Source organism: Lemur catta, chromosome 4 (genome assembly GCF_020740605.2).
Source record: "Lemur catta isolate mLemCat1 chromosome 4, mLemCat1.pri, whole genome shotgun sequence".
In the NCBI taxonomy this organism is placed as follows: domain Eukaryota; kingdom Metazoa; phylum Chordata; class Mammalia; order Primates; family Lemuridae; genus Lemur; species Lemur catta.
The window spans coordinates 18,325,267-18,353,141 of NC_059131.1; the positions used below are offsets into that span (position 1 = coordinate 18,325,267).

Consider the following 27,875-nt stretch of genomic DNA (forward strand, 5'->3'; position numbering starts at 1 on the left):
AGGTACTTATTTTATACTCTGTATTTGATAATTAAAACTCTTTGTGGGACTTTAATGTATTATTTCTGTTAATTCTCACTCATACTACTTTATTTTTTTCTCTTTTTGGGTGAGTTCAAGTTCTTTGGATCTTTATCTGTGGAGATTATTCAAAGCTAAGGTTTTTAAGTGCATTCCTCCAAACAGAACTTATAATTGCTTATGACAGGTTTCTGGGAGAACTACCCAAAAATAACAACTTTAAGTTTAATTTTTAAGTTGGGATTTGGGGTCCAAAACAATGGTATAAATTCTGGTTTCAAACCCTTGTGAAGGTGGGCCTGTGGTTAGGAATTTCTCTTATGAGCCCTTGTTCCTTATAATTATAAATTATGCTCTAACTGCTCATTTTCTCAAAGGGTCAGAAATAAAATGTTTGTGTTTCCTACTTGACAACTTGGCAAATGTGAGAAGGAATTGAAGATGATCAAATTGTAAATTAAAATGCCCATAGAATCAGATGAATAGTACATGTTAATGTCCTAAATCCATGTGAAAACATGGAGAAATGCTTAAAATGCATTCAGCATCAATATATTTGTATTTGTTCAAATATGTGTAAAATAAATATTATAACGTTAATACAAATTGGTTTTATGCCCTAAATTCATGTTGATTCAATTTTGGGGATACCTTTTTTATCCTTCCACATTATACCAGTTTTAGATTTTTAAGTTTCAAAAGGGCTGAGCTCAGACAGGTAACATTAATAGCAGTTTAAGTGATTTCTCAAAATGAAGACATTAAATATTCATCTCAATAAACTCTATGGAAAAGCTCTTAAAAAGAATGCTTCTTGTGATAAACTGGACACAGGAAATGAGTGAAAAATAACAGCTGGATTTACACAGAATTAAACATGAGGTGGTAACAGCTCGGGAGAAATGACTAAAGAGAAATAAGAAGTCCCCTTAAATTCCAAAAAGAATTCTACTAAACAAGTGAAAATCCAACGAGGCAGATTATTTAATACAATTTATCAGAATATTTCCTTAAATTCATGCTTGGAGCCAATGTATCCAGTTTTATGCTTAAGATTATTCCATTAACACTGTCCAAAGGGCAAAAGTAGTAAGACAAAAGAGAAGGGCCACTTTACACCAAAGGGGAAGATGCCTTACTCTGACTTATCTGGACCAGAAGAACTCTCCAAGAGCTCATAAAAAATACAGATTTTTACAATATGAGTAACTTCTCTTTGGTTGTTTTCCAAAGCTTCAGTAAGATCAGCAAAGGAATATCAAATAAACAAGCAAGGTCCTATCATGTGACCTTGGAGAGAGACTACAAGAAAGTTGCCAAATTTAACCTAATTCAACTAGAATTTACAATTTAGTCTGTATAAAGTTCAGTCCCACAAATACAAGGAATTTGCCAGGCACTGAGGATATACAATCCCAGCCCTTAAGAAGTTGATGGTACAACGGAGGTGCTTATAATCTTCAAGAAGTCTAGGTTTAATACATACTCCAGAAATCCTTAAAGAAGGAGACAGCATTTTATTGGGTGCTCAAATGACTGATAAAACAAAAAAACGGTAATTAGGAATGAAATAACATGAGGAATTTAGGAATGGAAAGAAGAGATTCATATGAGTTAGTTACTTCTAGGATTTAAGGATGGCTTCCTGGATGAAGGAGAATTTAAGCTGGACTCATAGATATATAAAACATGTAAAAACCTGAAAGAAGCAAGCAGGGCATTCAGGAAAGGGGATAGCTGGTCTGGGATATCAGGAGCCAGCTCAGTGGGAAAGGACATAAAACTTTTAAAAGGTAGGAAGGAGGCAGTTCTGGCCAAAGCAGAGGCTTTGTACTGCATAAATTAGTAGCAGAAGATAGGATTCAAAAAGTAAGGCGGGTCCCGATTACACAGGGGCCTTGAATTCCACCATGAGGAGTGCCTCTGTAATTCTATTGGCAGTAGGGTTTTGTATATTTTTAAATAGGGAAGTAATATGACAAAGGCAGTGAGTCAAGAAGATTAATTTGTTAGAAGTATGTAAACAGATTAGAGTTTCAACAAGAATGAAAAAGGTAATATAGTAGAATCTAAACTCAGGTACCAGTCAAAAGTGGGCAATATAAAGACTTGTAAAGGTGCTAAGAAATATTAAGATTATTCAAAATTATAGTATACAAATCCTATCAAGAAATCCCACTCAATGTAATATAAGTCTGAGGCTCAATGTCTGCAAGAAATTATGTAAATTACTTAACAGGTATATTCTAGGTTTAGATAGGGAAGAAATAAAGCTCAAAGAAAACAGATTTCTCCAATATCAAGAATGATTACTTTCAAGAATTTAAAAAATAATCATAATAATTATTTTATGGAGAACCATTGTTTCCAACCTCCCCCTGCCCCATCTTTTTTGAAATGGGGTCTGTTGCCTAGGCTGGAGTGGAATGGCATGATCACAGTTGTGCCCCCTTTCTCCTGGGCTCAGGTGATCCTTCTGCCTCAACCTCTTGCCCAATTTTTATATTAGTGGCTCTAGCACTGTAAAAATATAGGAAATAAAGGCTGTCTCCTCCTGACATACTGATTTCATTTCAATGTTAGTGGTATTAGTAAGTCATAGGCACATAAACATATACATGCATTCATTCATTCTATAAGCATTTATTTAAGGTCCACTATTTGCCAGTCTCATTCTACATCTGGAGATACAGCAGGAAACAAGATAAAGTCCTTGTCCTCAAGGGGCTTACAATCTAGTAGGAAGAGATTATAAACAGATATGAAAATGAATAAAATAATGTTACATAATGGGAAGTGCCATGAAGAAACTGAAGCAACTTAAGAGGATACAGGGTAGCACTGATGGTGTTATTTTAGATCAAGGAGTTACATAAATCTTTCTGAGAAACTAACATTTAAGGTGAGACCTGAAGCTAATATTTAAGGGATAGGCTACGTGAACATCAGCATGAGTAATATTTCAGGCAAATGAAAGCAGGTGCAAAGGCCCTGGGATGGGAACATAATTAGTATTTGCAATGAACAAAACCACTGTCACAAAAGAGCACAGTGACCAATGCAAAAGTGGTAGGAAATAAAGTCATAGAAGTTGCCAGGAGCCAGAACTTATGGGGCCTTGTACAGATCATTATACAGATTTTGACTTTTATTTTAAATGTAATGCGAAGTCACTGAAGGAGTAAGTACCAAAAACATGACATGAACTGGATTATATTATAGGACAGATATATTACAATGCTAAACCAATTTACTAGCTCTGAATTTTCAGTCCTGAATTTTCTCTTCTTTTTCTTTTCTTTGGGGAGAGATGATGCTGACCTGAATTTTCTTTACATACATCTAGACACTGTTATAAAGAGTTGTATTGTAAGTTCAAACAAAAAGAAACATCTCGGAAAAGTCTTGTAAGGATTTTTCATTAATATTATCGTTAAGGCAGGATATAAAAGTCGATTGAATCAAAGAGAATATATCTATGGTTGTGCTCACTGCTAAGGATTTGTTAAACATATAAGATGACTGTGTCCTAGACAGGATTAGCTATTCAAATGCAAACACAGAAGGCAATAAAACAAAAATCAAAGAACAAACAAACAAAAAATAAGGAAGGAGGAGGGTAGGATAAGAGGAGGAAGAGAGGAAGAGAACTATCAATAGAGTTAACAAAATCCCTGTTAAAATCCCAGCAGGTTTTTTGATAAAATTAACAGGTGTATCCTAAAATTTATATGAAAATGCAAAGGACCTAGATTAAACAAAATAATTTTAAAAAAGAAGAGAACTTAAACTATCCAATTTCTAAACTTCTGTTGAGTTGTAGTAATCCAGATCATGTGCTGCTGACATAAGGAGAGACATATATAGGTCAATGGAATAGAACTTAAGTCTGGAAATAAACCCTTATATTTACAGTCAAATGATTTTGATAAAGATGGCAAGGCAATTCAATGGGGCAAAGGATAGGATAGTCTTTTCAACAAATGTGGATATCCACATACAAAAGAAGGAACTTAGTCTCCCAACTCAAACCATACATAAAAATTAACTCAAAGTTAACACAAAAATGGATTATAGACTGAAATGTAAGGATTAAAACTATAAAACTTCTAGGAGAAAATCTTTGTGACCTTGGGTTAGGCAAAGATTTCTTAGATATGACACCAAAAACACAATCCATTAAAGAATAAACTGATAAACTAGACTTCCTAAAAATTAAAAATTTTGCTTTTCAAAAGATCATTAAGAAAATGAAAAGATAAGGCCAGGTGCAGTGGTTCACACCTGTAATGCCAGCACTTTGGGAAGTCAAGGCAGGAGGATCACTTGAGGCCAGGAGTTCAAGGTTACGGTTAGCTATGACTGAGCCACTAAACTCCAGCTTGGGTGACAGAGAGAGACCTTGTCTCTTAAAAAAAAAAAAAGAAATAAAGAAAATGAAAGGACAAGACATAAGTTGAGACAAATTATTTGCAAATCATATATCTGATATATAACTTGTATCCAGAATACATAAAGAACTCTAAAATCTGAGTAATAAGAAGACAAGAGGCTGGGTGCAGTGGCTCACGCCTGTAATCCTAGCACTCTGGGAGGCCGAGACCAGAGGAATGCTTGAGGCCAGGAGTTTGAGACTAGCCTGCGTAGGAGTGAAACTCCATCTCTACAAAAAATAGAAAAGTCAGCTGGGCATGGTGGTGTGCACCTGTAGTCCCAGCTACTCGGGAGGTTGAGGCAGGAGATCGCTTGAGCCCAGGAATTTGAGGTTGCTGTGAGCTATAATGAGGCCGCTGCACTCTAGCCAGGGTGACAGAGTGAGATCCTGTGATGATGATGAAGAATAGAAAGATGAAGAGGAGGAGAGAAGAGGAGGAGAAGCAGCAGCAGCAGCACAACAACAACCACCACTACCACCACCATCACCCCCCAATTAAAAAATGTGCAAAAGAAACTGCCACAGCTCAGAGGAGCCCAAGGAGACATGATGAATAAATGTTATGTGGTATCCTGAATGGAACCCTGGAACAGAAAAGGAACATCAGGGAGAAAAAAAAAAAAACAATAAATGAAATTCTAGTAACATATGGGATTCAGTTAATAATACTGTTTCATTTGTAAGATGTCAACAACAGAGGAAACTGAATGCAAGGTATATGGGAACTCTCTGTCTATCTATGAAACTTTTCTGTAAATCTAAAACTATTCAATGCAAAAAGATCTAAAAAGGCCAGGTGTGGTCACTCACGCCTGTAATCCTAGCACTCAGAGGCTGAGGCAGGAGGATCGCTTGAGGCCAGGAGTTCAAGACCAGCCTGAGAAAAGTGCAAGACACTGTCCCTACAAAAAATAGAAAAATTAGCCAGGCATGGTGGCATGTGCCTATAGTCTCAGCTACTTGGGAGGTTGAGGCAGGAAGATCACTTGAATCCAGGAGTTCAAGGTTGCAGTGAGCTATGATGATGCTATTGCACTCCAGCCTGGGCAACAGAGCAAGACCCTGTCTCAAAAAAAAAGAAAAAAAAGGGCAAAAGATCTAGAAAGACAATTATACCAAAGAAGACATGAATGGCAAAGAAGTGCATAAAAGGGTGCTCTACATCATAAGTCATTAGGGAAATGCAAATTAAAACCACAGTAAGATACCACTACTCACTAACTAGGATGGCTATAATCCAAAAGAACGACACTATACCAAGTGTTGGTGAGAATGTGGAAAAACAGGAACTCTTATGTATTGCTGGTGGGACTGTAACAACATACCACCATTTTCAAAAATAGTCTGGCAGTTTCTTAAGAAGTTAAAATACACTTACCCTGTATGACTTAGCAATTCTGCTGGGTATCTACTAAAGAGAAATGAAAACACAAGTCTGCATGAGGACATGAATGTTCATAGCAGCATTATTCATAATAGGCAAAAACTGAAAATGAGCCAAATTTCCATGAATGAGTGAATGGATGAACAAATATGATACAATGAAATATTTTCAAAATTAAAAAGAAATGACCTATTTACTTGCTACCACATGGATAAACCTCAAAAACATCGTGCTAAATGAAAGCCAGAAACAAAAGACTACATATTGTATGAGTCTGTTTATATGAATTTCTAGAAAAAGCAAAACTATAGAAACAGAAAGCAGATTGGTGGTTGCTTTAAGGTTGGAGGTTAAAGCTGGGTTGACTATAAGTGAATACAACATTCTGGATGATAGAAATATTCTAATACTGGATGATAGCAATGGTTACAAAACTGTGTAAATTTACTCAAAATCCTAATAGTCACAGTGGGTGAATTTCACGGTACATAAATTAGACCTCAATAAAACCATCAAAAAAAGAAAAAGAAAATCAAAACCACAATGAGATATTACTTCATACCCAGTATGATGGCCACTATAAAAACAAAACATAAAATTAACAAGTGCTGGCAAGGATGCAGAAAATTAGAACCCTTATGCACTGTTGGTACGATCATAAAATGGTACAGTTTCCAGGAAAAACAGTATGGAGGTTCCTTAAAAAAATTAAAAACAGAACTACCATATGATGTGGCAATCCCACTATTGGGTATATATACATGAAATAATTAAAAGCAGGATCTCAAAGAGGTATTTGCACACCTATGTTCACAGCAGCATTATTCACAATAGCCAAGAGGTGAAAGCAACCCAAATGTCCATAGGTGAATAAATGGATAAGCAAAATGTAGTATACACATATAACAGAATATTGTTCAACCTTAAAAAGGAAGGAAATCCTGTCTTGTGCTACAACAAAGATGAGTCTTGAGGACATTATGCTAAGTGAAATAAGCCAGTCACAAAAAGACAAATACCAATTCCACTTACATGAACTATGTAAAGTAGTCAGATTCATAGAAACAGAAACTAGAATGGTGGGATGGGAGGGAAAAGGGCATTGTTGTTTAATGGGTACAGAGTTTCAGATTTGCAAGATGAAAAAGTTCTGGAATTCAGTTTAACAATGTGTATATAATTAATACTACTTAACTGTACACTTAAAAATGGTTAAGATGGTAAATTTTATGTTTTTTAAAAAATTTTTTTACCACAATAAAAAGAGAAAAGAAAACCAAGGGATGATGATCTGGAGCCATGTGAGATTTAGAGTTTAAAAGCAGAGACTGGGCGCAGTGGCTCACGCCTATAATCCTAGCACTTTGGGAGCCGAGGCGGGCGGATAGCTCGAGGTCAGGAGTTCAAGACCAGCCTGAGCGAGACCCCGTCTCTACTAAAAATAGAAATAAAAAAATTATCTGGATAACTAAAAATATATATAGAAAAAATTAGCCGGGCATGGTGGCACATGCCTGTAGTCCCAGCTACTCGGGAGGCTGAGGCAGTAGGATCCCTTAAGCCCAGGAGTTTGAGGTTGCTGTGAGCTAGGCTGACGCTACGGCACTCACTCTAGCCCGGGCAACAAAGTGAGACTCTGTCTCAAAAAAAAAAAAAAAAAAAAAAAAAGCAGGGTGCTCTCTGGTAGTATAATGGTAAACAGGGTGAGAAAATCCCAAGATCCCAAGGGAGAGTGAAACTCAGCAGAAGACAGTCACAGCAACTTGTGAATAATTACACTCCTAGGATTAAAGCTTGATGGTTCTGAGTTTTGTTTATTAAATAATGCTATTTCTCCTTACTACACCATAATCAATCATCATATTTGTTGTTCACATTACCATCCCTCTTTATCACACATACGTACACAGGTACACATATACTTAGACATGTGGGTTCATGAGTGTATGCAAGTTCTCCTGCCCCAACACACACACACACACACACACACACACACACACACACACACACACTAAGGTTTAGGCAAAATCTTAGCAACCCTAAGCTAAGAAAAGAATGATTTCTGGGACCTTCAGACAGAAATGGAATGAAACAGACAACACTGAAACCAGGACCTACTGAAGCTCTAAGGCTCTAGGGGAATCCTGTATTCCTCAGCTGCTAGATTTTCAAACTGATCTGAGCAAAATGCAGAAGCTATGACCTAAGAGCCTTCACATTCTAGGCTATATAAATCAGAGAATAAAAAGCAAATTTTCTTTTTCCAAAAGGTCAAATTATATAAACCTTCAATTCTAGGTCCCTAATAGCCCACTCTTGAGCAGATTATGTTACCAAGGGCAGGTTTTTCAAAATCATTACAGCAAAATGCAAGATAGAATTAATATTAGATGAGCTATCATCTAAGAATCAAAGTACAGGTTGAGTCTCTCTTATCTGAAATTCTCGGGACCAGAAGTGTTTCAGATTTTGAATTTTGGAATATCTACATTATACTTACCCCAGTTGAATATCTCAAATCCCCAAATCCAAAACCTGAAATGCTCTAATGAGCATTTCCTTTGAGTATCACATCAGTGCTCAAAAAGTATCAGATTTTGGAGCATTTCGGATTTCAGATTTGGAATGTTCAACCTGTCAGAAACAGCACAAGGTTATAATCTTCCAAATAGGTTCACTCTCAGGAGACCAAGATACCCAGAATGAATCCGATACTCTTTTCAAGCGACTAGAACATCAGATTAACCTAGTAGTCTAAGAGGGAAAGTATCCCCGTCAGTTTTCTCAAATAAGACTCTATCCACTGAGCAGAGCCCTACTCACAATACACATTCAACAAATACTGTGGAAGATAGTGGTTTCAACCCAGAATCAACACATGAATATTGTAAATTTCATAACATCTGACAATTTGGGAATACAATAAAACCAATTAATAACTCTCTCTGAAAAAAAACAAATTTGGCTGATAAAAAAAGATGCAAATAGCTAGGCAATTCACCAGAAGTGCCCTTGTCACACAAGCCATTTCCAACTCTGGATTCATCCATTATTTTAAAAAAAGTGTCACAAAGGTGTGCTTTAATAATTAAACAACATAAACAAGAAGCCAGATTTGTTTTTCATAGGGTTACAAATGGTCTTACATTACACCTGGTCTGGTGAATTCTACTCATTTGCTTAAAGTCATTATGAATAAAGTACAAAAGAAGCAGATTTACTGTGTCATACTAAAAAGTTCACAAACACTGAAAGCACTGATGCTTAAAGCATAGTTGTCTAAAGTTCAAAAAGAATATGAGGTTGGTAAAGGAATAAAATAACAAAGAGAACAGACATGTTTTAGATCAAAGTAATGCATATATAGAGTTTAAGTATTAAAAAGAAGAGCAGTTAAAATAGAACAAATTAGAGCCACATTAAAGTATTACTTTAATTATAATTTTATAATTATAGTATAGTTTAACAGTTTTTTAATTGTCTAGGTTAATTCTGTTTTGATGCAAAGTATAGAAAAAATTGGTTGGCTTAACTGTTCAAACATGCTATATATTTATATATGCATAGGCAGCAAGAAACAAAGAAAGGAGTTTCTGTCAATAAGAGGCAGTCTGGTTTCTAGGTAACAAACTTTATCTGAGTGCTTCAACAGAAGTAGTTATCAATTAACCTTTACCATTGGGTGGAAAAACAATCTGGGCCATCAAACCAAAGATGATGATGAGCATTCAGAAAAAAGAATATCAAGAAGCACAAAGAACCCTAAATTTGCAGTTTTTATCCACTCTTCTTTAAAAGCAGAGGGCAGCAAACTTTTTCTGTAAAAAGCCAGAGAGTAAATAATTTGGGCTTTGAGGGTCATATAGTGTCAGTCACCAATGACTCAATTCTGCCACTGTAGACAAAAAGCAGCCATAAATAATACGTAAGTGTGGTCATGTCCCAATAAAACTTTATTTATAGACACTGACATTTGTATCTCATATAATTTTCACTTTGCAAAATATTATTCTTTTTATTTCTCTTCAACCATTGAAAAATATAAAAGTCTTCTTAGATTGTGGGCCATACCAAAACAGGTGGTAGGCTGGCCTTAGCCTGAAGGCTGTGGTTTGCCACCCCCTGTTAAGAGAATAGATGAATTCCAGGTGTGTGTGGTGGAAGACTGTTGTGCTCTTTCATGCTGGAATTCAGAGGAATATATACACTAAGCCAAGACTGGGAAGTTATGCTTTCTCTAAGAAATAAATAACCACAAACCGAAATGTAAGGGTGACTAACCACTAATTAAAGAGATTAGCTTTAAGGACTCTGTGGTTAGATAATTAGGTCCTAAGCAACAGCAAATTGCTTGAATTAGGATAGCAGAAAGCCTATCAGAGACATCAAAAGCTAGAGGTTATATAAAAATGTTTTGACCAAAAGAAGCAACTAATTTCTCTTAGAGACTTAGAAGTATGAAAAGTTGCTATAGTGTTGATAAATGAATTGGTTTTGTTTTGAATATAAGTCTGGAGGTTTATTTGAAAAACCTTGTTGGGCCGGGCGAGGTGGCTCACGCCTGTAATCCTAGCACTCTGGGAGGCCGAGGCGGGTGGATCGCTCAAGGTCAGGAATTTGAGACCAGCCTGAGCAAGAGTGAGACGCCCGTCTCTACTAAAAATAGAAAGAAATTATCTGGACAACTAAAAATATATATAGAAAAAATTAGCCGGGCATGGTGGCACATGCCTGTAGTCCCAGCTACTTGGGAGGCTGAGGCAGTAGGATTGCTTAAGCCCAGGAGTTTGAGGTTGCTGTGAGCTAGGCTGAGGCCACAGCACTCACTCCAACCTGGACAACAGAGCGAGACTCTGTCTCAAAAAAAAAAAAAAAACTAAAAAAACGAAAAACCTTGTTTACTCAATATTCTTAATACCCCTTAGCCCCCTGAAAAGCAACACAAGGAAATATGCCTGACATCTAGTGGAAGCTTTAGGAAACTGTAGGTACATGACAGGGATTACTTTCGGAAAGAAAAAATAAAAACAAATCAAAACACAAAATCATTCACAAAAGGGGGAGGAGCTAGATGCCTGTTTATATAAGTCATCTTTAGTATCATTCATACACTCAATATATTTTAAGTGCCCACCATGCACCATGCACTATCTTAGGCACTGGGAATTCAGTGGAGAACAAGACAAAGCCTCCAGCCTTTGCGGAGTTTACATTTTTGTGATATGACTTACTTTATTTGGAGGAAAAGACTTTAAAAGTTTAAAGTTATTTATAGCATCCCAACCTCTTAGAAGCACTTTCACATACATTATCTTTAAACAATATCCTGAGATAATTTAGATAGGTTTTATTACCACCATTTTACAGAAAAGCAAACTGCAGTCTCCTTTTTTTTTTTTTTTGAGATAGAGTCTTGTTCTGTTGCCCGGGCTAGAGTGCCATGGCGTCATGCTAGTTCACAGCAACCTCAAACTCTTGGGCTCAAGCAATCCTTCTGCCTCAGCCTCCCGAGTAGCTGGGACTACAGGCATGTGCCACCATGCCCGGCTAATTTTTTCTATATATTTTTAGTTGTCCAGCTAATTTCTTTCTATTTTTAGTAGAGACGGGGGTCTCATTCTTGCTCAGGCTGGTCTTGAACTCCTGACCTTGAGCGATCCTCCCGCCTCGGCCTCCCAGAGTGCTAGGATTACAGGCGTGAGCCACGGTGCCCGGCCCAGTCTCCTGATTTTTATTAAATAATCCAGTTTTCCTACTATCATATCCCACTGCCCCCATTGGATTATTCAACCATCCAAGTTATAGTTATTTAATGTTCTGTCTTGATTATAAAACTATAGGGGTTCAAACAACACTTCAATTACTGCATGTTTCTGTAGTGCCAGCATGTTAGGAGACAGGTGCAATGGAAAGAAGGCTGAGTGGAAACAGGAGTCCTAGACTCTGGTCCCAAAGCCACCACTTTGCAGCTGTGTGATCTTGGGCACGGCATTCAACCTCACCAATATTGTGTCCTGATCTATTAAATAGGTAATGGTATTTATACTGCAAAGGCTGCTGTGAGGGTTAAACGAAATAATGTATACAGAAGAGATGAACCAAGGGCCTGCAACACTGTGGGTCTCAACAAATATCAACAACACTTGAATCTCAAATTTGTGAGGATCTGAAAAAAATCTCCACTCTGTGCCAACAGCAAAACATTAAAATACACAGGACTTTATCTCATACTTAGTTTCAATTCTTGCCCCAAATTTCTACTGGGTTTTAATTTTATTTCTGGGCATACAGTAATGGTAAAACATAAGATATTTTATGTGTTTACAAACTTATTTCTGTCTCCATTATGACCATGAAAGTCCAAACCACCAGCATTTCTCACCTGGCCTAAGAAGTAACCTTGTAGCTGGGCTTTTCTCCTTCACTCTTGTCCCACTCCCTATCTCCATCCAGCAGGTAGTGATATTTTTAAAACTCCTAAGTTAAAGATAAAGTCCCACATCCTGCGGTGGCCCCTGCTGGCCTAGGCAGCTGACCCTTGGTCAGGGGGCTCCAGCCCTGCTGTCCTCTGCCAGAGGGTCTTCCCCTACCCTCCATAGGCTAACTCCTAGTCATCCTCTGGTTTTACTGGAAATGTCGTTCTTCACAAAAGCCTCGCTTACTTAACCTGCCAACATGAAAAAGACAGATCATAAGGTTAAGACATCTGGTTAGAGAACTACTTTACAAGTAAAGGCTAAATATATGATTTATATTATTTCTCAGAGCTTCAAATGAGTAGGATATTTCTTTTGGATACAATGGTACAATCTTGAAACTAGAAACTATCACACCAATAAAGAAATTCTCAGGAACTTTAAAGAAATACCTAACCTTCCCCAGTATTTAGACCAGAACAGTATCATAGGCACACAACTGACGAATATTTAAGCTAACTAAAGCTATGCTTTCAAGTAAAACCATTTCAGACCTCTTTAGAAGGCACTTATTTGGCCCCAGTTATCTGGTACAAAATACAACTTAATTTTGAAGTGACTGATGATGCCACTAAATAGGCAACTTATACCTCTTCTAATTTCAAGCTGCACTGTCCAAGTCATTACAGTGGAACATTTTAATAAAGCTTCCCTGGGTCTGCAGGGTGCTTCTGAAATGAAGCTATCCAATTTCAGAGCATTTAGGAGAATTGTAGATCCTTATAGGTGTCCAGACAGTCAAAACTCATGAAGATTCGGATGTCATTATTGTTGGAAGTAGAAAAATATCATACTTACATAAAAATGGAGAGTTGTTTCCTGACATCTGAAAAAGCTGAAGATAAATGATTCAGAACATCCACTCTTTTTGAAGAGGAAGACAACACCTCTGTGTTTTTCCGAGGAAAAGTATGATCCCCAGTGCTTTGGGATCCATAAATACTGACATGTGCAAACCCTAGAATCCACCCATTTTCTGAGTAGTCAGAATTTGATTTGTATTAATTTTTTATTTTGCAGGCTACACACAATAGGAAATATTGGTGAGCCTCTCAGAAAATTCTATGAACAGGATCAACCTTTAATTAAAAGGGTCTCATGAACTAAGTTCAGAACAGCCTGCTGCAACTATATAAAACTGACTTCCTCATTCTTACTCAAACCTATTTGCAAATAAGCAAAGTACTACATGAATACTGTTGCACCTTGCACAGTAGCCAGAAAGTCCTCAGTAAATATTTGCTGAATGAATGGATAATTAAGAATCTTAGCAGGAGTTAAGAATTGCTACTTACATGTTTATCATTTATTTGTATTCTGTGTATACTTTTTAATGCTTAATGCTTAATTCTTAGTTTGTTGTGAATATAGATAAAACCATTTATGTTCTAATGCAGTGGTTCCATAAATTGATCCGATGAACTAGGGAACTTTTTCAAAAGGTAGATTCCCAGACCATTCCCAGAATAATAAATTGACTTAGAATGGAAGTAACTTGGTAATCTGTACTAAATTTTAAAGCTCTCTGAGTGACCTTGATATCAGCTGAGTTTGGGAACAATTTAACATGTGCTGAATATAGAAAAAATCTGTAAGACACAGAAACTCAAAGTTGAAAGAGACTTTAAATGTTATCTAGTCAAGCTAAATAGGATTAACTGCTCAAAATCTCATTAGAATCTAAAAGGGAAGCTATCACAGCTTTTTTTCAAGTGGACTGCTGACTAGATTCTTCGCCTGGGAATAATTCAGCTTAATGAATAAACTATAAAATTTGAATTCTAGGTAATATCTAATAGAGTTGAAGACACTTATAGAGCGTGTTACTAGAGCTGACCAGTGTCTAGTTCTCCTCTCCTTCCTAGGTACACAAAAGGCTATTTATGCTTGAAATTAGGTGGGGCTATGAGGGAAGTGACATGTGTCACTTCTGAACCACAGCACAGAAGAATGGCTCTGAGCTCTCCCTACACTGTCCTCTCCCACTGCAGCAATCACCCAGGCCTCCAGTTAAGCTGGTGAAGCCAGAAGACTGAAGCAGCATGGACCACTGAATCACCACCCAGAGTCCACTGCTCCAGAGTCATCCAGTCCACAGACTGTATGAGTGACAAATAAACATTTATGAGTTGAACCACTGAGATTTGGGGGTTAATTTGCAACTACATTATTACCTGCTCTGTCCTGATTATGAAATATTCATTTCCTAGAATGCCATAGTTACCCTCCTACCTTAGAAAATTTCTCTGTACAAGAATGATCACAGCAGCATTGCAGGTTGTAGCTAAAAACTGGAAATAATCTTAATGTCTATCAGTATTAGAATTGTAATGTATATACTACTTGTGATGTATCTTTCAATGGAATACCATTTGAGATTTTGGATAAATCTCAAAAACATATTATTTAATAAAGTAGTAAACTTGCAGAAGGATATGTGGAGCATGATCATTTTTATATAGTTTTAACAAATTTGATTACATAGGTGCATAAACATCTAGTAAAAGTATAAATACATGTACAGAGTGATAAATACCAAATAAGTATTAGTGGCCACCCTCTGGGAGAGAGAAAGGGTAATTAGATCAAGAAGAGGAACATAGGGGACCACAACTTTATCTAATTTATAATTGTTTTTATTTTAAAAAAAGATACAAGGTAAATCTAATAAAATAAGAACCCGTAAAGAAAAAATTCAGGTTCTAGTTCTTAGTTCTCAGTCCCAGACGGCATTTCCACTTAAATCTCTAACAGAAACTATGTATGGGAAGCGCTTTTTTAATAAATAGAGAAGAAACCTGAGGTCAAGTTCACCCTAAAAGGGCAGAATGGAGCCACAGAACATTCCTGGCTCTAATTCCTGAGGCTCTAATTCCAGGAATGCTCAGGAATTAGAGACACCTGGTACCTCTGAAAGAGTGGTGAGAGATTGCATTAAAAATAAGAGGACTGGTTGAAAGTCTGTATAAGAAGTAGCAAATTCCCATCAAATTTCTACGTCTTCCAGCCCCACTCCTCACACCACACAGCCAGATGACCACTCTTCTCTGGGCCCAGTAGGAAACCAGAGGTTATTCTCTAGTCAAACTGATCAGAAAGTCTCTGAACTCAGAAACATCAAGTAAAGGTAGGGGTAGGGGCCCTGAATGAAAATGAAGAGAGTTTTTTTTCCAAGCCAAACTGTATCCAGCTTTAGTAAAGATGAAAATGAAGAGATTAACCAAAGTCTACACTAAACTATTGGATTCCCCAGCGTACTTCTTCTGGTCAAGATTCACATAACTTTTGACCCAACAACTGTAGCTCTTGTACAGAAGAACGAACCCAGGAACAAGCCTGTGCATACTTGGAAACTTCATTTTTGACAACGCTGGCATTGTAGGTCAGTAGGGACCCAGTAAATCATCCTCAGACAAGTTACTATTCAAATCAGGGTGGGGGGGAGAGGGAGGAAGAGAATTGGATATTCTATATCACACCATACACAAAAATCCATTCCAGATAATTAAAAAAATATATGAAAGGGACATCTTCAAAACTTAAAGAAAAAAAAAAGGAGAAAACTACTACAATGTTGAGGCAGGCGTGGCCTTTTTTTAGTACATGATAAAAAACACTAACCAAAAAGAGAAAAGATTAACAAATTTAACAACAGATATGGATTATAAGCAATAGATAAATTGCACTACAGAACACAGTGGGAGCCGAGGGAGTATATTTTCACCCAACAAGAAGAAAGCAATGGAAAACTGAAGGAAAAACAACAATAACAATCAAAACTGTACAAGAAAGTCAACCCAGTTAGAAAACCAACAGGCATGATTTTGAGCCATCAACAGTACATAAGAAAGAAGAGCCCAGTGAGCTACGATGAGAGAGTAACTGAACAAGGATCATGACAGTGAACTACACAAAAGGATACACAGAATCACAGCACACTATTTGTGTAATGAATGATATTAACTGTGAATGCTGTTATTTGGTTTTCAACTCTTAGATGTAACCCCTAATAAATCTCAGAAGACTTAGTTATGGTCACAGAAGAAAACAGAAATACTATCAGTTTTGACTACATGAAAGTAATGGCATGGGTGGCAGAAGTTAGGAGGCAAGCAGAGACAGAAGTAGACAAAGGGTACTAATTTTCTCAGTTTACCCAGCTGAAGTGGAAAGAAGTTACAAGAAATAGAGTTTTAAGAATATTATTTAAAATTACAAAGGTAACCAATTAAAAAATGGTGATATAATCATGAAAAACTGGGATGGGTTGGTATGTAGAGTTATAAATGAGGTTGATTCCTTACACCACAAAAGGAATCCAATAATGTCTAAAACCACTAAGTCAAGAAATAGCATTCTATACATATTATTTAGAGATATAACTACTAGTAAACCCAAAGGACAGTGAAATGTGGGAGGGTGCATCACATTCATTACAAGCTATTCTGTATGACTAAATTCTTAATCCACATGCACATAGTATTTTAATAAATATAAAAGGTTTTTAAATAATTGAAAGAAAAAATATCAAGATTCCCAAGAGCTCATTTAGTCAAACTACCATCTAACAGCTAAGTAAAAGAAAATGGATGTCCACTCCAATAGAAAAACTTCTAAATACTTGATAAAGACTAATGATCCACAACTCTACCAACTTTATCCAGCAGAGCAAACTTAGCATCATCATTTAATTCAGAGTGAAGAAACCAGTTTAGAGACTGAATCTTACCCTTCATTGTTTCTCTTCCTTTTTATCTTTCCACTTTTCTCTATTTCTCTAATTTTTGTTCCCCTCTACTCTTGCTTTATTTAGCATGAATATTCAGTTAAATATATATATATATATATATATACACACACATATATATAACACTCTAGTTTTATTTGTAAAATATAGTCTTATGTTTCCTGATTTTCTTTCCATACAAAAAGAGCAAATTAAGTTGATTTTCATTTCCATGTTGTCTAAATTAATTTAAGTCGTTATGGGCATTACTACTGCAAAGAGGAAATGATCTCTACCACTGATTTAAGGCAATAACACACAAACAACAAAAGGCAATCCAGCTAAAACTAGCATAATCATTACTCTTCAATAGATTCATGTTTCTGGAGACTACTATATTACTTAGGCTTTAGCAATCAGGAGCCAGGTTTCCATGCAGATATTTATGGTGATTTAAAGAGAGGGAAGCTTCAAGTCTAAGTTCCCCAAAAGGAAACTGAAAACCAGAAAGTTCAGTGTTCATTTCTGGTGATCCTCATTTTTGATCCAAAGGCCCCCATTTTAGCAGGATCCACATCCAGGTGTATACTTACACTATATGTGCAAGGTCAAGTGGTTTCTCTGGTTGCTCAGGAAAAACAGGATGCGGGGGTTCTCTCGTGGGTACACACCCCAAAGACTTACTAATTGCATGGCTCAGCTTCTTTGCAGGGGATTTCTGTGTCAAAGTAGAAAATAAGGAAATAAGGAATTAACTTTTCAAAAGAACTTGGTGACAAGAGTGTAGAAAGTATCTTTTCAAATACAAATCAAGTTTCATAATAGTCAATATTATTGGGTCTTGCAGAGAGGAACCTACAGTTGTTCCAAGGTCATTTGTGGTTCCTTCATTTCTGCAGTTTCTACATCATTTCTATTACAAAGTCACACTATCAAGTAATGTTAACTGCCTTTCTGGACATCTCTATGTACTCTTTGCATGACCTCACCCTTTTGATGCTTCTGAGTCATTTCTGGTAAGATGTTAAAGTTAATTCCTCAATCAGAGTCAGAACTTTTTGATGGGCTACAATACTAAAAGCTAAGAGGACATGACTTACATACATTAGCAAATTAGCTGACTAAGCTACATCCCAAAATGTTAGGATATTCCCAAATAAATGTGAGGCAGAACATTTACATTAAGCGTCTGGCTCTGTAGACAGATACAGAGTCACATACATAGGAAGTCAGCCCCAGAACTGTGACTCTATATTATGATACACTAAAGGCACAAAAATAAATTGGCATATCAATGCATTTCTCTGGAAGGTAGAGTAATACACACCAAATCCAAAGACTACTAAGATTTAATAGTAAATATGCACAAAAGTAAACAATATGCCACAATGAAGTTAAATAGAGCATTCATTTCTAAAACCCATATTTAAAGGAGTCTTTTATATACAGATTATATTGTCCACCCAATTCCCTTAAAATAACACTGTTGTCTGAGATTTTCTTGGCAGGATATTAACTGCAAAGAAGTTTAAATCCTTCATTCTTCTGCCTCTGCAGTTTATTACCATATGTGCCACTTTAATTGGAAAATAAAACTCGTTTGCAGCCATGTGCCTCATCAACACCACGTCTCCGCTTGACTTTTATATGCTGCTTGCTGTAGTATTTTAACACAAAATAAACAAGACTCTGTTTGCCTTTAAGACCATATAGGCAAAGTAAATTAGTATTTGCTTATATTAAAGGCTGAATAATATAATTTTTTCATAAATTTCACACATTGGCTCCAAATCACCTACCACTATCTCCTTCAACACATTCAATTCTGGGAAAAGTCAAGATGTAACCTAATTTCCTGCAAATCATATAAAGCTAAACAAAGCAGAAATTCTGAACTTCTTCCCTAACTTCTTTCCATTTTCCCTCTACCAATAACTAGCTGCAATGTGACTCTGATTCTTCCCTTTTAATCCACCTTCTGCACTGCCCCAGAGATCACGTCACTCTTCTGCTTAAAATATTTCAAAGGCTGATAATCATTTATAGAATGAGATCTAAATAAATGCCTTCATTTTCCATACAAGAGCTTTCACACCTGGCTCCTGCTTCTCTTTCCTTCCACCTGCATAAGTAATGAGCTACTCACAGTTAACCCAACACACCACATTCTTTTAGGTCTCTGTACCTTGGCACGTACCTTTCCTAGGTCTCCCTTTTCCAACCATATCTTTCTGTAAATTTTCTGCTCATCTCTCAAGCCTGCGTGCAAGTACTCCTTTCTCTGGGAAGACTTTCGTCACAGTTCCCTAAGTCACCAACTGCCTTTCCAGGCTACCCATTTACCTTGTACATATTTACACTGTTTCACTTACCACACTACATTGCAATTTTTAATTTATTTGCCTATCTCTGTTACACTGGTGCTTCCGAAGGGTTGGATCTACATCTTATTTATCTTTGCATTTCCAGAACCTGTCCTACAATAGAATATGTATTTGAACAAATTATTTGCCCAGATGAATTTTCCAGATTGCTTTTTCTTAAACCACATCAACTTTATTTTTTGAGAATTATAAGAGACAGAGGACATCAAAGAGAGTATCTTAATTCATCTTTATAACTAAATACTACATTTATAATTCAGGTATTAATTTAATGACTTTTTGCTATACATGAGAACCCCCAGGACCACTAATTCATCTAATCTATGTGAGATGGATTATCATACACACTACTTTAGCTACATCCCAAGCAATAATAGCCATGAAATCACAGGTTTCATGTGTTTTTTTTACAATAAACATTAAAATAACTACATGACTATTAAATAAAAAATGTTTGCCTCTGCACTACCTAATGTTCTCCAGCAGAATGTCTGTGATGCTCTTGAAACTACTGTTTTAAGTCAAGGTCTAGATTTAGGATTAGATCCAATTTCAAGCCTCAAAAATATAGATAGAAAGGTAAAATCAATCAATCAAATTGACATCAAGGTCAATTCCAAATAATTAAACCACATAAAGAGAAGCTTGATTTGTATGGGAAGGAAAAAAAAACTGGAATAAATACACATAAGAATTGGACTATTAATTAAAGTCTGGAGCCAAACCAAAAAGGATATTACCCTGAAAAATTTAAAGCTATGCATTCAATTAGGTTGTCTAAACATATAAATAAGTGATTTCCTTAAAAAGATCTCACGATACGGATCTAAAGTGAATTTTGATAAGAGTTAGTTTAGGAGGCTAACATTAACTAAGCTTCCAAGCATGACTGTGAAAAATACCAAAAGTGCCAAGACAGGGACATCATCTCTTCTATCTACTCGGCCCCAGGACGAGGCCTGGACTTAGGAGTCAATGACTAAATATTTAAGAAAGAGAAAAAGGAGTGATCAAGAAAGCAAAGCAGTCCGGGTGTAGGGACTGGCATCTTCTACACTTCATTTAAATTGCTTTGACAGAGATGCTCTTTGAGGTCTCTGTATTTTCCCCCAACTTGGACTCTAAACCTGATGTAATGGAGAGGCCTTAACTTAGCAAATCAAATCTTCTCTAAATACTCTTGGCAATAATTTTTAATCTTTTTGCATTTTCAATACTTTAATCCACTTTAACTAATTTCAGAATATTTCCTACTATTTCTTAAAAATACTACAGGTTATATTTTTTAAATATACAAGGAGGGTACAAAATGTGTATGTACAGTTTAAAAAGTTATAAAACAAATGCCCAACTACCCACTATTCTGCCTAAGAAACAGAACATTACAGTCACTCCAAAGCCTTGTCATGGGCCCTGACCCTAATGCTACATCCCATTCCCACAGTGCCTCCTCCTCTCCTGATATTCACTGTCCTGGATTTTGTATTAATCATTTCCTCGATTTTATTATTTTAGCAATTATGTATGAATAATACATTATTTGGATATGTTTAAAACCTATATAAACCTACATATATGTATTCTTCTACAGCTGGCTTCTTTCACTCAAAGTTTTTGAGACAGAGTCTCACTCTGTTGCCCGGGCTAGAGTGCCGTGGCGTTAGCCTAGCTCACAGCAACCTCAAACTCCTGGGCTCAAGCGATCCTCCTGCCTCCGCCTCCCAAGTAGCTGGGACTACTGGCCTCGCTAATTTTTCTAATTTAGTAGACACAGGGTTCTTGCTTTTGCTCAGGCTGGTCTCGAATTCCTGAGCTCAAGCGATCCTCCCACTTCAGCCTCCCAGAGAGCTGGGATTACAGGCGTGAGCCATCTCACCCGGCCACTAACACATTTTTATTCATTATTATGGCATATTATGCCATTATTTCATTTTTTTCTCTTTTGTCCTTTTAAGGTTTTATTTTTCTCATTTTATTTTCCTCTTTTGGCAATTATACTCTGAGTCAACTCTTCTAGCAGCTGCTTTTTTTTGTTGTTGTTAAACAAAAGTACTGTTTATACAGAACTTACAGTCAGAGACTTGACAGGTACTTTTCACATGTACACAGGCTCATTTAACCCTCACGGTAGTTTATGAATTAAATGTTAACAGTCTCTATTTTATAGCTGCAGAAATTAAAACTCAGTGCAGAAACTAAGGTCATATAACTAGGCCTGTCTTATTCTTTCCATGGTACAACACAGCCCCTCAACCAGTAAAATTACTCATAGAAAGAACATACAGGGATTGGGAGAGACAGCTCAGGACAGTGAGGCATTCTAACAAGGAGTTAGAAAGAAACACACACCCATGACCCAGTGTGGGGACACCAAGTACCACACTGGGGGTGCTGGGGGGGACAGGTCATTATGGTAAGTCAGGGGTGGGGACACAGAGTTTCCAACTGAGGGGCAGACTCCAAGGTGGAGAGCAGAAGGTGACTTGTGCTGTGACTGCTGCGTGTGTTTCTGTGCCAAGGTTGAGACCTCTTTTTCCTCAGACAACCATGACCAAGCACTAAGATACTCTGAATTTTTTTTTTCTTGAGCTCAGATCACTGTATTTTCAATCAGCCCCAAGCTAACTCCTTGCACAGCACAATCTTCAGCTCAGGATATATGCTGACAGGCCCTGACACTTGGGAGCTTAACAGCCTAATGGAAAAAGCTCAGGATTAGTGCCTTTCAGGCCAGTCCCGTCATTTTCGCTTCCAATTACTCTCTTTGAGTACATCACCCTGAGTTCCAAGACACACACCGTCTGAGGGGATACAGGCAGAAAAATATATCGTAGTGGAGGATCCTTGGTGCAAAGCTCATCAAATCCTCAGACAAGTCAGGAAGCTTCTTTAACTATTTTAATATGAATACTATTTTAATATGAACTCTTGCCACAATCTTAATCAGTGTCTGTACTCTCATCCTGTAACTTAAAATCCTTTAAATCTAATCATGCCTCAACCAGTTTCATGTCATAGTTGTTTAGTACTTTAGCTGAATCTTATTTTAAGCCCACTAAAATTAGTCATTATTTACACTTAATGCTTATTTAAATGTGTCCACATTTATCAATTCCTCTATGCACCATTTCTTCTTGTATACCATTTCTTCCTTTGCTTCAAATTATTTTTTCCTCAAAGTATATCCTTTATTAATTCCTTCAGCAATGGTTTGTTGGTGACAAACTCATTGTGGCTTTCTTTGAAAATATCTTTCTTCTTTGCTCCTGAATAGATTAGCTAGGTACAGAATTCTGGGTTGGTCTGTTCATTCTATCCTTCAAACCCTTTAATTGCCTTTCACATTTTCCATCTCCTTCTCTCTATGTTCAGTATTCTGTATTCTGGTTAATTTCGTCAGATCTATTTTCCATTCTCTAATATTCACTCTGGCAGTCTCTAATTTGCTATTTAACCAACCCCTCCAGTGAGCTTAACTTTTAATATTCTTTATTTCTAGAAGTTCAATTTGGCCTTTATTCATACTAGCTTGTTCCCTTTTTAAATGTCACTATTCCTAATTTCACTTCTTTAACTTTTTAAATGTACCATTTCTAAGGTTCTTGGCATGTGAAACCTGTTTGTTGTGTTTATTTGCTGATTCTCCCCCATAGATTTTTTAATGATTGGGTTTACAATTTTTGATAATGAGCTCACCTATAGCAGGGATTGTTTCTGTATGGAAGTTCCATTTGACCCAAGTTGTAGAAGTGGTATCACTATAGAGGTGTTTTTTGTCTGCTTCTAGTAGGTGTCCCAGAGTGCTGCTATCCAACAGAACTTTAAGGGATGATGGAAAAGTACTATATCTGCACTGTCCAACACGGTAGCCACTAGCCATGTGTAGCTACCGAGCACTAGAAATGTTGCTACTGTGACTGAGGAAATTAATTTTAAATTTTGTTTAATTTTAACTAATTTAAACTTAATTTAAGTAGCCACATGTAGCTAATGGCTACCATATTGGACAGTACTGCTGAGGTCTCATTTGTCTTGGGTAAATGGTTATGTTGTCTTTTGGTCTGAGAATTTCCATGCACCCTAGTAGTTGGAATTTGTACCTGACATTTTTGCATAGCAAAGATTATGGCTTCAGTGTTTCAAGGTTGACTTTGTTTTTGTTTTTTCTCTCAGAGCCTGGCTGTTGTTGCATATTTCTTTGTATTTTCTCTGGGCCCAGTGAGGTTTTTCTAGCCCCTATTTCTTAAGGAGGCAGCTCATCTAAAGTCCTAAGCCTTTACAGAAATATTAATTCTACTTACCTTGAGTGGACCCTATGTCATGGAAACACTAAACCCCAATCTCTGGGGCTAAATCCAGTATCCAGTCTGATAGAGCCTGCAGACACCACACTTTTGGGTATAATTCTGATAGCCAGGGATTTCACTTTTATTCAAGCTCAATTCTGCATTTCTATTGTTGTTACTGTTGTTATATTTAACCCACATGCAAATCTCTGTCATAAAGGAAAGGAGGCTACATTTAGCTTAGTCTATCATATTGCTGAGTTAGTCATTAGCCTGGTACAATGGATAGACCTTTTATTCAATTATCCTAAATGCAACTTGAATTGTTTTTACATTTCTAGGATAAGTGCTAGATCATATTCAAATTACTTGATCATATTCAAATTAATTTACTAATTTTTTATTGTAGAATTTTTGCACCTGTATTCTTAAGTGAGGATAGCTTATAGCTTTTCTTTTTTGGTGCTGTTCTTGCCTATTTGGGGATGGAGGTTATGCTGGCCTAGTAAAACTGGTTGGATAGGTTCCAATCTTGTGCTCTGGAATGGCATGTATAAAATGAAAATTATCTGTTCTTTGAAGGTTTGAGAGAACTCACCTGTTAAACAGTCTGGGCTTGATGCTTTCTTTGGGGTGTAGATCTTTGATTCTCATTCCAATATTTTTAACTCACTTGTGGGCTATTAAGATTTTCTACTTCTTGTACCAAATTTGGTAATATCTATTTTCTTAGAAAATTGTACATTTCATTTAGGTCTTCCAATTCATCAGCATAAAGTTGTTCGTATAATTACAAACAGCAAAACTGTCTGTACCCAAATCTCTATTTTTATTTCTGACATTATTTTTACACTTTAAAAAAGTTACAATTGATCAATAAATTATATCTATTTTACTAATTTTTTCAAACAACCATCTTTTTGTTATAGTGGTGAAGTTTACCTCTTACTTCTATTTCAATAATTTAATAATGTTTTGTATTCATTTTTATTACTCTTCTACTTTAGGTTTATCAGTAGTTCTTTCAGTTTCACAGCGTTGACATCTAGGTTTGTTTATTTTCAATCTTTTTATTAGAAAGTACATTTGAGGTTATAATTTTTCCTTTGAATGTCATTTGAGAAATTCAACAGCTTTAGACACATTGTGCTTTTCTGGTCATTTGATTTTGTTAATTTTGATTATAAATTCTCCTTATTCCATAAAGTTAGAAGTTTATTTTCTTTCTAAATTCCAGATGTGTGTTCAGGTTATTTTTTCCTGTCTGTTGTTGATTCTAGTTATACTGCATTAGAGTCAGGGAGAGTTCTTTTAGAGTAAAGAGTAGAAGGAAGGGCAGGAGTGCACATGCACATCTGAGGAATGAGCTTTCCAGGCAGAAGGAAAAGCAAGTACAGAGTCACTAAAATGAGAACTTGTCTGGCGTGTTGAGGGACAGCAGGACGTCAGTGCACTGCGCTTGGAGCAGACTGCCGGAGACTGGGGCAGGAGATGAGGTGAGAGAGGTCAGAGGGTCAGGTCTGTAGAGCCTTTTACGCCACTGTAAGGACTGTGGCTTCTAGCCTGAGTATATTGAACAGGTGAGAATCTGATGTTTTTAACAGGATTATTCTGGCTGCTATATTTAGAACAGACTGACAGGACAAGGGCAGAATTGGGGACATCATTTAGAAAGCCTCTGTAATAATTTATGTATACATGTTTACATACAAATACATGTATACATATATATATATATATATATATACATACACACAAACATGCAATGTCATTAAGAGCAGGACAAACAGGCTCGATTTTGAACTCTCCCTTGGTCCCTTCCAATGTTGTCTGCCTTGAATTGTTCTGTCTCATGTTAATATTTTGTAATAGTTGGTATTTGTAATATTTATTGTCAACTGTTTGCATCTTTCTCTAAAATAGCATAAATGTGATTTTTTGTTGTTTTATTAAACCTGAGAGCTTTTAACTTTTCAGTAGGTGAGTTTAATTTTTTCCATTTATTTTGACAATGATATGTATGTTTAAATTTATTCCTAGCAATTTATTTTATATCTTCTATTTACCATGATTTTCTTTTTTTCTACTTTCCTGTCTTCTGTTAGGTTGGTCAAGGCTGTTTTTGCTATATTGTTTTCTTCTAATAGTTTGAAGGTTTTATATTTTATATCTAATTCTTCTAGAAATTACCCTTAAATTTTTAATGCATACTTAAAATTATATTTTCTTACAAGTTAGAGTTAATTGCATTTTATATTCTCCTCCTGAATTCTTTTCTATGTTTTATTTCCCTTTATGTTCCACCTATCCACAAATTCTATGTTGCTAACTTTGTTGATTATTAAAATATTCTTAATATTAAATATTTTAATAATATTTTTAATAATTATTAAAATATTTTTAATATTTTATTAAAATATAAATTTAAATTTATATTTTATAACCAATGTTTACTTAGATGAAACATTGTTGTTTTCCTGATTTCTTTGCTTCCCTCTTTTTCCTTGGATACCATAGCTATATTCTGGGTTCATTTGTTTCTTACTACAATATATCTTTAAATAGATCTTTCAGCAAAGGGCATTCAAAGTCCTTAAAGTCTGAAAATGCTATTGTGGTACCCTTGCTGTTGAAAGATCATATGGGTGAGAACAGAATTTTAGTTCAAATTTATTTCTCTCAGCACCTTCAAGACATTGTGCTACTGTTTTCTTAAAACCAGTGATTAAATCTACCATTGGAATTCTCATTCTTTTGAAGGCCATCAGCCTTTTCTCTCTAGTGTTTCCTAGGAATTTCCCTTCATCATTGTAACTATGATGCATATTCTGTTTGAAGACTCGTACTTTTTCAGTTCTGGAAATTTTCAGACGTTATTTTTTTCAAATTTTCCCTTGTCAATTTTCTTACTTACAACTCTATTTGAAGGCTCACACTTTCTCAGTTCTGGAAATTTTCAGACGTTATTTTTTTTACACATTGTCTCTTGTCAATTTTCTTACTTAAAACTCCCATTAGATAAATAAAACTTCCACACTGTCCTAAATGCCTCAACTTTTCTTTCATATTCTGTTTCCCGTCTCCTGATGCTGAGTTTTGGAAGAATTTCTCGCCCTGATCTTTCAGTTCACTCATTTGTTCTTCAGCTACATCGGATTTGCTATGCAGCTTATTCAATGAGTTTATTTTAACTACATTTTTCATTTCTACTACTGCCTGTTTATTATTTTATAATTTCTACTTCTTGTATTATGCATGAAAATCTGTCCTTGATTCTCTAAGGAAATCATATGTACCTATATCTAAAGTTTCCTTCTGATTGCTTTACTTCCTAGAGTACAGAGAAGCTCTTTATATTTTACATCTCATATGTTTAAACTTCATATGTTCATATTTTATATTGTTGTGCTAGGCTTCCCCTGGGTTTTTGTGGTTCCTGCCCATGCAAACATCCCACAGGACCATCTACTTGCAGTCCTAGTCAACAACGGCCTCCTAAACAGATTCTTGATGGAATATGTTCTGAAAGAGTTCACAGAGCAGCTTCAGGGTCCCAACAGCAGTGGCCTCCACCAGGCAGTGCAAGCAGCTACTTTCTGTAACTTCTAATTTAATATACACCTCCTTCACTTAAAGATGTCTTATAACTTCAGGAATGGAACATTTCTTGCTTTTAATATTGAAAGAACATTTATTAATCAACTTAATGCTTTATCATTTCTATGGGTTTGGTGTAGAAGGGGGAAGAGGTCAGGATGTGCTTGGTCAACCATCTTCAAACTGGATCTATTACTTCTTTAAATACTATCTCTCTGCATTCTCTTTAGCCTCTATCTGGAACTCTTAGATGATACTCCTCAATCTATCCCCCATGCCTTAATTTTTTTTCTATTACTTTATCACAGCGATAAGCTTAGGAACAATTTTCTGCTCTAGTTTCCAGCCCACAAATTTGATCTTCAGCTATAAACACTGTTAATCAGCTCATCTATTGAATTTCTTTTTTTTTTTTTTTTGAGACAGAGTCTCGCTCTGTTGCCCGGGCTAGAGTGAGTGCTGTGGCGTCAGCCTAGCTCACAGCAACCTCAAACTCCTGGGCTTAAGCGATCCTACTGCCTCAGCCTCCTGAGTAGCTGGGACTACAGGCATGCGCTGCCATGCCC

At 36.3% G+C, this 27,875-nt stretch overlaps 1 protein-coding gene across 4 annotated transcripts in view; it reads right to left on the bottom strand.

Moving 5' to 3' along the window:
- Positions 1 to 27,875, bottom strand: part of DTNB (dystrobrevin beta) — a 220,036-nt gene that overhangs the window by 87,343 nt on the left and 104,818 nt on the right. For all 4 annotated transcript variants that reach the window (XM_045549188.1, XM_045549190.1, XM_045549189.1 and 1 more), the window contains one exon: positions 17,636 to 17,760. In XM_045549188.1, the coding sequence (XP_045405144.1) occupies positions 17,636 to 17,760 (125 nt within the window). The remainder of the gene's footprint in view (positions 1 to 17,635; positions 17,761 to 27,875) is intronic.